Source organism: Xiphophorus maculatus, chromosome 6 (genome assembly GCF_002775205.1).
Source record: "Xiphophorus maculatus strain JP 163 A chromosome 6, X_maculatus-5.0-male, whole genome shotgun sequence".
In the NCBI taxonomy this organism is placed as follows: domain Eukaryota; kingdom Metazoa; phylum Chordata; class Actinopteri; order Cyprinodontiformes; family Poeciliidae; genus Xiphophorus; species Xiphophorus maculatus.
This window is the reverse complement of record NC_036448.1, coordinates 3,947,144-3,956,761: the sequence shown is the minus strand read 5'-3', so window position 1 is coordinate 3,956,761 and position 9,618 is coordinate 3,947,144. Positions and strand designations below refer to the sequence as shown.

Below are 9,618 nucleotides of genomic sequence, written 5' to 3'. Positions count from 1 at the left end.
ACAAACTGAAGGTACAGTAGATCATGTTTCTTTAAAAATCAAAGCCATTAAATGAGCTAAACTTCTTCTTGTCACAAGAGAGTTCTTCCTGTCCACCGTCGTCACGTGTTTGCTCAGGAGGACTGACTGACCTGTATTATAATTACAATGAAAATGAATTGCATGTGATTAAAATCTCATTCATAGACATATGCTGTGAAATTGGCACCAAATGGATAAACTGAATAATAATTGTCTCTTAACCTTGTTGAAAAGGCCAGTATGTTTAAAATTACCCCATGACACCCAATAAAAATAATATTTTATTCTATTATCTCTTGTGTTTTATTCCTCGTATTTTACGTTATATCTAATTTCACCTGCTGTCAAGCACTTTGGTTAACCTAGTGGGTTTTGTAAAGGGATATTAAATATAATTTATTATTATTATTAATATACACCAATAAACACAATAACAAGAACGTGCTCTTGTTATTGAAACGCTTATTGATCTCGGATGGAAAACAATCAAATATGATGTCGACACTAATGTTGAATGGGTCCAGGTCACTGTTTTTTAATAAAAAGTTGTTGCTGCTCAAATTGCCATTGCCATGCGCTATAGAAGCAGCAGAAGGTGTACCAAAGTACCACATTATTTAAAACAAACATTTGCAGTTCATTAGGCAAAAGGTGGAAGTTGGACGGGTTCATCATGGGGTCAACAGAGACGGACCACCAAACACACATACAGACACCCCCCCTGGAGGACCATTTAGAGAGGCCAGTAAAGATAAAATGCATGCTTGTGAAATGTGACAGAAAAAGGGCACTACTAGGAAAATACTAACACATGCATGGGGCGAACACACAAAGTCCACACAAAATGGCCCTAAGTGAGATTTGAACCCAAAGTCTTCTTAGAAACCATTAATGACCGCTGATTTCAGCTCACATGTGACGTAAACATAGCTCGACATTTACTAGCCAGTCATTTGTTATTTGAGAAGTAATTCCATACATCAAGAAGTGAACTGATCAGCTCATGATGAGAAACAGGAAATCCTTCCATGACCTCCATCATGATCCAGACATTTCATTTGCACCGTTATCGTAAAGTCCTACCTACTGATTTGAACTGGTGGTCACTTGCTCCATCCTAGACTTTGTGTCCATTTGTCTTGGCAGCTCTCCTGATGCAGAGCGCAGCCCACTTGTGACGCAGGAGGAGGAGAGATCGCAGTGCTTAACTTGGACCGGTTTAAAGTGCAGAATAAATACAACACAGGCGACCAGAGTTCTGCCTCTTCTTTCCGTTTTCCGCTTGCTTTGTTTCTCAGATATCGCACTGTGCCTTGAAAAGAAATGCAACTCCTGGGCATCACTGTGGCTTTGGGACTACTGGGGGGGATATGGGCTCAGCCGAGTATTTTGCTGCCCGAGTGCGACTCCGTTGAGGCAGAGGAGGCTGCTCTGGTGGCTCTGGATTACCTCAACGCACAGCACACCCATGGCTACAAGTACGCGCTGAACCGGATCGAAGATTTCAAGATCCACACTCTGGTAGGTCAGCAGGTGTACATGTGAGAATCTCGGATTAATAGGATAATTGTGTCCTATTAGGAACTAAAGAAAAATATAGAGGTAAACAACTTAAGTAATATTTTGTCTTATTTAATCTGCCTACAGCCTGATGGAAACAATACGTATGTCCTGGAAATTGAATTGCTGGAGACCGACTGTCATGTACTGGACCCCACACCTGTTGCCAACTGCACAGTCAGGCCCAAACATCTGACGGTGAGAACGCAGATTATTCTTCCACAGATGAGTTAGAGTGGCCCAACCATACCAGACAAGACATGATAATCAGACAAGAGTAAGATTTTTATGTTACAAGATCAGCAGCTGTTTGAACTGATTTCTTTGTGCATCTCTAGGCCATTGAAGGGGATTGCGATGTGGTGCTAAGAAAGGTTGCCGGTATTCTCACCGTCCTGGCGTTCAAATGTAAAACAGAAGGTAAGCGTTAGCACACCGGCATCACACGAAAATCACCACAGATTTATAGCATTTTGTTATTTTTCCTGGTGATGTTTAGAATCCAGAGAGGACTTGTGCCTTGGCTGCTCTACCCTCCTTCCTCTGAACCACACGCAGGGGCAGGACTTTGTTCAAGCCTCACTGACAAAACTCAACAATGAGACACAAAATTTGACGTATTCGCTCTTGGAGATTGGAAGGATGTCTTCACAGGTGGGTCTCGGCATGTAAATGTCGTGCAACCACAAGTTCAAGCATGCTTCAACCTTTTAAATGCCTTTCAGGTTGTGGCTGGTGGGAAAAGGTACAAGGCAGAATTTGTTGTAGTTGAGGCCAATTGCATCAATGACACCTGCACACCCCTGAATGACACTATGGCTGTAAGTGGACAACATTGTGAAGTCTGTAGGAGTAGCTGGTAAATGACATTAAAAAGTCCAACTTCCTTTTCAGGCACGTGGAATTTGCATTTCCGAAGGTACAAAGGATCCCAGCGTGAACTGCAAGATGTTTTCCACTCTGGTAAAACACTTTAAACTCCTGTAATTTGAGATGACCCGGTCTAACCAAATAAGCTAAATGACATTTTTCCACTTCCAGATGCCACTTGTGGATGCAAACAACACCATAGGGCCCATCTTGCCACCTCAAGTTCACATCCACCCTGGTAGGGCTTCTCACAAGCATGGCGCTGGACACCACAAGCTCACAGCCCTCCACAACCCCCACATGAGCAACTATTTGTCAGAATCTGCGGAATCTGCTGAAGTGGTCCCCGTTGGCCCCGCTCTAATTGTTCCTGCTGCTGAGCCTGCCATTCCCTCGCCAGCTGCTGATGACTCGTCTTCAGACGCTTCGTCAGCCAGCGTGGAAGTCCCCGTCGCTTTGGTGAAGAGAGAAGCACCTGCCTCCATTGTAGCCAATGCTCCTGCAGCTCCTGTTGCTCCAGTGAAAGTGTGCCCAGGAAGGATCAGATTCTTCTAAATGTCTTAAGCTCCTAAAGACTCTATAGTTGCTTTAACAACACTGGTACTAGAGGAACTGCTGCAAGTGTGTTGTAATACTCTTAGGTTCAGAATAGAGTTTGAAACTGGTCATGTGAGCATTTGGAAAAGAAACAAGATTACTAGAAATTAGATTTGCATGCAAGTGTTTAATAAAGATCAGTCCTTGTTTTTAACTCTTCACTGTGCTTTTTTGAAAATTAAGTTGGGTACCTAATGTTGCTGGCAAAGAAAATATTACCTTATGGGTCAATGAGGACACTTCACATTATTGACAAAGTGCACAGTCCTATTTGTCAATCATGTTGACTCGTGCAAACAGGACAACTTTGTACCCAGGAGTATTTCCAATAGCTGGAAGAGGAGTGAATGTGGGGAGGCATGTAATTCAGCTATAGTTTAAAAGGTCAGTCTCCTAAGCACAAGTTTTGAAACAGTTGTCTTCATTCTACCCTTATATACCCTTGCCTAATTGCAACTTTAAAAATGTGAATATTCTAGCTAAATGCCATTATTTGAAGGCCAAGAGACTGAATTTGAATGTTTAAATGAGAATAAACGTTCAGAATTTGTATAGTCTTTGAACAAAAATTAAAACCAGCAATACCCTCTTGGTCTTCAATTTAACACAATGCCAGTTTAGAATATTTACCAAACCCTAAATGTCAGATCCCACATGAGCTGTGTAGTTTGACAATTTTTCCCAATACAAATATTAAAAACAAAAAAACATGTGTAGTTTTTTCGTCTTTTATTAAAGAAAACTCATTTCTTATTTAAATTTCTTTTGTCCATCTGAAGACGTTTGTCCATTTCTGCAAGAATCAGGGAAAGAAGTTATTCCAACAGAATCATATGGAAGACTCATTCAAAAGTTAAGAACATACCTGTGGCTAGCTGGTCCAGCACTCTTCACTTCTGTCTTTTCTGGAACATTGGCTAGAAACAATTTTCTGACATCTGAAGGTGTTCGGGACTTCCAGAGGTCATCAAATGATTTCAGAACTTCAGGCTTTAATTTGTCAGCACTGAAAGATCGTTCATGGTGCAAATTTACTGTACTAGGGTCAGACGAGATAAACAAACCTGATGAGTCACCATACCTCTGCAAATAGTTGCTACCAAGTGAATGACTAGGTAGTCTTTTCCCCAGCCTCTTTAATTCTTGTCTTTTTTTCTGCAAAGACTCTAAAGTTTGCAGATGAGAATTTGGTCTTAGTTTTAGGGCTTTTGAGTTTGTGCCATAACTCAACTCTCCAAAACGGTTGGGCTCCTTTCCTGGTGGGCCATGCTGCAGTAGGACATAACTTCGTGGTTCTGAATATAAATTTTGAGCTTTGTGTTCTTTGGTGGAATTATTTGACCCCGTCTCAGATGGTTGTTCTTGAGTACCATTAAGGCCCACAGAGCTATTTGACACAGGAGAATCTCCAGGCATATAGTAAGGAGAGAAAAACCTGTCAATTGCACGTTTAAAGTTGCGATGTGTTGAACTTTTATATTCAGATTTGTGCAATGACCGCTGCTCAGCAGTAGGTTTATTTTGTAACTCTCCTACATGTAGACCATGTTGGCCAAGATGAGGCATAAAATTTGGCCTAGAATGGATAGTTTGTTCAGGAAATTGGATGTTAAAAGGTTCATATTGCACAACTGGCTTCACCTGTTCACCGTCAGGCATCCACAGTTGAGACGGGTCATTGGGAGACTCAGATTTCCCTTGTTCCAAGTGTGGTAGTACCATGTCTTGTGCTCCATGTGACCACATGGGATTTGGAAATTCAGTTCCAAAATAAGAAACTGGCTCTTCATTTGCAATCATGGCAAGACTACTCCTGGGTAGTGCAACAATGCCATCTGGTGGTTGGAGAAAGTATTCATATGCATCATAAGTTTGAGGTGCCCTAGGAGAAATTTGTGCTGAAGCTCTTCCAGCTTGCAGAACTGGTGCGGAAGGTTTCTGTGGAATTTCAGTCGTTTCCAAGCCTTGGCTAAAGATAGGATGAGACATTGGCAAGAAACTTGTATTCAACTGAGGTTCAGCTTTACCGTCACCTGGGATAGAAATGTAAAAATGCTGATGCAAAGCTATTTGTAGACAGCAACTGGATAATACAGAAGGACAATATTGAGGACAGTAAACAGGGTTACCTTGTTTTGATGGGGGAGATTCCATTTTTTGCTCACTTGACAAAACAGCAAACTGTTGCACATCAGACTGCTGCATAGCATGAGGTTGCAGTGAGTAATAAAACATGTTGAAGGGGTTTATAAACTGGCCCTGAAGAGGGTTTGCAACAGGAGGTTGTGAATAATGGAAATGGTTGGCCAGGGAAGCTCTTTCACTCATTTCCACAGCTGGTGGTTTAGACTGCTGACAGGGTCCATATCCCTGTGCAGTGTTAGTTGGAATGTTTGCCAGCTGATTCTCAGGCAACAGCTGAGAATAAAAGCACCTTTGTTTTTGTTGTTCTTGGTCCTTATGATCTTCAGCTGTAGATCTTGAAGTTGGCTTTGATTGTGTAAGGGTACATGGGTGATAAGAGTAGAATGGCTGCGTTACCTGGCCCCAAGGAGGTTGTAGCTGTTGGGGTTGAGAAACTGTAGCGGGCACTGAAGGTGGCTCTGGTTTGGGGTAGATGTCGGGGAACTGCTCATAAACTTTGTTCTGAGATGGTGAAGGCTGTGGGGCTTGAGTAACAGCAGGTTTCTGAGCCACCTGTGGATGGGTATAGAAGTAGAAAAATGGTGGGTATACTCTGGCTTTGGGTGTCGCTGGTTGTGGCGGCAGAGTCACAGCAGGTTTTTGAGGTGGGTATGGTTGATCAAAGTACTGAAATAACGGCGGGTATATTTGAGCTTGAGGAGTTGCCAATTGTGGTGGCTTAGTTGCAGGTTTCTGGGTTGGTTTTGGTTGGGAATAGAAGGGGAATGGCGATGGATATGCTCGGGGTTGAGAAGTTACAGATTGTGGTGGTTGAGTTACAGCAGGTTTCTGAAGTGGCACTGGTTGGTCAAAGTAGGGAAAAAACCGTGGGTGTACTTGTGCTTGGGGAGTTGCCATTTGTGACTGTCGAGTTGCTGGTTTCTGGGTTGGCTTTGGGTGGGGATAGAAAGGAAAGTATGGTGTGTATACTGGAGTTTGAGGAGTTGCTGATTGTGGTGGCCGGGTTGCAGGCTTCTGGGTTGGTTTTGGGTAGGAATAGAAGGGAAAGTATGGTGAGTATACATGGGCTTCATGAGTCATCGATTGTGGTTTCTCAGTTACAGCAGGTTTCTGAGTTTCCTGTGGGTATATTTGGGCTTGAGGATTCACAGGCTGAGAGGGCTCATCAACTCCAGAGTGTCTTTGAGATGCCTGAAAATAGAAGGGGTACAAAGCCTGGTATAGATTGCCTTTGGGGGTTTCTTGTGTAACATCAGCAGGCTTTGAGGCTCGTTTCTGCTGGTGGCAGAACAAGTAAAATGAGTAATACACTTGACCTTGAGGTGTTTTTGAATGTTGCAGCTGGGACCTCTGCAAGGCACATAAGAGGTTGAATGGCTTATATACCTGGCCCTTCACAGTGTCAGAGTATGGTGGCTTTGAAACATCTGGAGGTTTTAAGGCTGCCTCCATCTGGATGCACACAAGCTGAAATAGCTGGTGCACTTCACTTTTAAACATTTCAGGCCATACTAGCTGAGAAAGTACAGATGGTTTTGCAGCCGCCATCTGTTGAGAGCAAAATAAATGGAAGGGCATGTGTTCACCTTGACCCTTCTCAGACATCGTAGGATATGATGGCCCAGGTTTGTCAAGTAATCTTTGGAGATACAGTGGATAAGAATTTGAGAGCAGGGATAAAGCTTCTATATAAGTTGAAGGAAATATCTGTTCTGGAATCTGAAGGTTGCTGGCAGGCGGTTTCTGGTGAATATGTGGTGATTTGGTCACAGGTTGCATCATTCGTGGCATTGCAGGAAAAGGCGAGTGGGGATACAATGTCTGAGGGTAAAAATGATCTGCAGATTTAGTAACTTTGAATTTTGAAGGTTTAGTGGTCTGTGGCCGTTTAGTAGTAGTGAGGTCTGGCTTTTGAAGGTAAGCATAAGGAAAACCTGGAAAATGAGTGTACGGAAGCTGCCCCAGATTTGAACCCTGATTTGGTTTGCTTGGGATCTTCTGGTTTTGAGAAAAACTAGGAATTTGAGATGCTACTTGAGCAGGAGGAAGTGTTAAAGATGGATACGATGTGGAAAATGGATACACCCATTTGCCTGGCATTTCACTTTCCTGCACAGAACCTCTTCCTTGGCTCTCTGTCCCTTTGAGTTGAGTTGCCAACAATGATGGACATGAAACCTTGGTTTCTATATCTCCAGCCAACTCAAGGGAGTGCATTCCATCCTGCAAACAGATGTCACCATTATTAAATTTCATTCCCCACCTCCTTAGAAGAATGATCTGTGTTTTAAAATTTACCTTCTTTGCCAGGCAAGGTGCATAGCGCACAGAGATAACAACACCTTCTGGATGTTCAACTATACCAAATACACAGCGTTGTGCAGCTGTCAATAGGGACTCCCAGTTTCCATTTACTACAGAAGGAGAAAAAAAATAAGTCAAGTTAAATTAATAATCCTGGGTCCACACCAATTTAACCCTCTATGGCATGGCGTTGCCCTCAGGCAACAAACCACATAGCTGTACCTCACATTGCTCCTTTATTTTATTTTTTGGGGGGCATGATTTTTGACATATTTTTGTCCGAAAAATAGTTCTTTTATGAATATAGTTTTTGTTTGATTTGTATTTCATTTCTCATAATCAGTGTAGACAATCTTGGTGTTCTAGACCAATGTTACCCTGAGGCAACAAACCCAAATCTGGTTCCAGGAGGTGTCAGAGTCCGATTTTATGATTGACATGTAATTAGGGACCACCAAGCTCCCAAAGAATGCAGGAAAATATTTCTTCCCCACAAAAATAAAAAGTCATGCCATAGAGGGTTAAGAGTTCTATTCCACACTGAAACCAGTGTCAATAGAGAAAGTTTACTCCAAATCATTCTGTTTCACTGACAATAGCTATTTTAATTCCATGCAGCCAATTTTTTAGATAATCTTAAAAGTGATAAGCTGATATCATTGGTTTAAGGCTGAAAATTAAACCTTAAATTTCAGGCTCATTGCAGTTTAGCCTGCAGTTAGCACTCCAGGCTAAACTGCAGTGCTAACCTGAGGCTCAATGTATGCACTTGCATAAGAGAGTCCAAGTTTTCACTGCTTGGCAATATTCCAATAACATTTTAGAAAGACTCCTGTCACGGGGATTTTTTTAAATGAAAGTTCTAAATTTCCAGCCAATTTCTGATAACGGTACAACAATGTATCTGCAAGTTAGCACACCTAGAGAACACCACAGCTAACATAAATACTTACCATTTACTTTGATTTTTGAAGCAGATGTGACCCACTCCGTTTTCACAACCATGCCCTCAGCATGACAAGTGACCATTGGAGGGTTTTGTGACACATGTCCCATTAAAGGACATGACATTCTGACAGGCAGGCCCCACCAGAGCAACGGGAGCACATAGTAGTTCTCCTGCAATCAGAGTGTGATTGCATGATAAGAACAGCACAGATAAGTCAGATGTGTAGACCATCCATAATAGGAAACCCACCTGAATAATGACAAAGCAGCCATCATAGGGTGCTACCAAGACCAGATCTTTCTGAGTTGACCTAATGGTGTAACCACAGCTTGAGGGCAACTTTGTCAGAGACAGAGGAGACAAGTGACCTGAAAAGGACAAGACAGACTACTTGAAATATCATAGCTCCCATCTGTTCCGCTTAGATTTCAAACTAGCAACAGCTGTGCAGAAGAGTTAAAAAAAAAAGAAATATAAGCATACCCCGGTCCACAAGGATGAGAGATGCAGGGGTAGAGGCAGCATCGTGAACAAGAAGCTTCATAGAATCTTGCGTGCACTCAACCTTTGACTCCATTTTTAGCAGGTTTTCCATTGCCATTTTTTGCCAGTCACTATTTTCCATTAGTTGTCTGGTCTGCCAGCCTTTTAAAAATAAAGCACAGTTTAATTAAAATGAAGTATATATGTACTACAACATTTACAATTTTTTTTTTTTAGAAGTGAAATATGTTTTAAATTCTGCAACACCTACCCATGTCGGCTTGGTAGTCCGCTTCATCCAGCACCGCCTCTGTGGAGTCGGTTCCATTGAGTTTTGAGTCTTTCAGGGAGTTTTGTCCAATTAAGAGTCTTCCATGAAGCAGATGACTTCTTTCAGGTTGCTTTTTGGTGTGCACTGAGGTTCCTCTAGATTCATCTAATGCCTTAAGCCTCGTCAGTGTTGCACAGTTGCATAGTGACATTAGAAACACAAGAAGTCCTAAATGTGCTACAATTTCACCCCCCCTGCTTTCTCTACACGCCATTGAAGGGAAGGGAAAAAAAGAAAGCACTGCACACAGGCAAATGGCCTCAGCAGTGTCCCGCGTAAGCTGACCCCTGTAGCCAGTTAGTATGTTTAAACAGAGCACACAGCCTTAGTCCTAGTTATGGTCTGGTAAACACCTGAA

General features: G+C 42.3%; 2 protein-coding genes across 3 annotated transcripts; one reads left to right on the top strand and one right to left on the bottom strand.

The window, feature by feature from the left end:
• Positions 1-1,257: 1,257 nt before the first annotated feature.
• LOC102226913 (alpha-2-HS-glycoprotein-like) lies at positions 1,258-3,202 on the top strand. The gene is made up of 7 exons (XM_005802389.2): positions 1,258-1,542; positions 1,669-1,779; positions 1,920-2,001; positions 2,081-2,235; positions 2,307-2,402; positions 2,476-2,544; positions 2,623-3,202. The coding sequence occupies exons 1-7, from the start codon at positions 1,345-1,347 to the stop codon at positions 3,004-3,006; spliced, it is 1,095 nt and encodes a 364-aa protein (XP_005802446.1). The 5' UTR covers positions 1,258-1,344; the 3' UTR covers positions 3,007-3,202.
• LOC111608974 lies at positions 2,955-9,568 on the bottom strand. Of its 2 annotated transcripts, XM_023335946.1 has the most exons (8): positions 9,201-9,568; positions 8,930-9,091; positions 8,696-8,814; positions 8,451-8,616; positions 7,492-7,607; positions 5,178-7,416; positions 3,914-5,081; positions 2,955-3,841 (listed from the first exon to the last, which is right to left on the bottom strand). In XM_023335946.1, the coding sequence occupies exons 1-8, from the start codon at positions 9,472-9,474 to the stop codon at positions 3,799-3,801; spliced, it is 4,287 nt and encodes a 1,428-aa protein (XP_023191714.1). In that variant the 5' UTR covers positions 9,475-9,568; the 3' UTR covers positions 2,955-3,798. The 2 variants fall into 2 exon arrangements, with proteins under 2 accessions (XP_023191714.1, XP_023191713.1); XM_023335945.1 differs by having other exon boundaries at positions 3,914-7,416.
• Positions 9,569-9,618: the final 50 nt, after the last annotated feature.

Excerpts from the sequence above, each read along its gene's own strand:
- LOC102226913 (XM_005802389.2), top strand. The coding sequence starts at position 1,345 with ATGCAACTCCTGGGCATCACTGTGGCTTTGGGACTACTGGGGGGGATA. Across the intron at positions 2,002-2,080 it reads GTTCAAATGTAAAACAGAAG|AATCCAGAGAGGACTTGTGC; the intron begins GTAAGCGTTAGC and ends GGTGATGTTTAG. Across the intron at positions 2,236-2,306 it reads TTGGAAGGATGTCTTCACAG|GTTGTGGCTGGTGGGAAAAG; the intron begins GTGGGTCTCGGC and ends AATGCCTTTCAG.
- LOC111608974 (XM_023335945.1), bottom strand. The coding sequence starts at position 9,474 with ATGGCGTGTAGAGAAAGCAGGGGGGGTGAAATTGTAGCACATTTAGGA. Across the intron at positions 7,608-8,450 it reads TTCAAAAATCAAAGTAAATG|TAAATGGAAACTGGGAGTCC; the intron begins GTAAGTATTTAT and ends CTCCTTCTGTAG. Across the intron at positions 7,417-7,491 it reads CACCTTGCCTGGCAAAGAAG|GATGGAATGCACTCCCTTGA; the intron begins GTAAATTTTAAA and ends ATCTGTTTGCAG.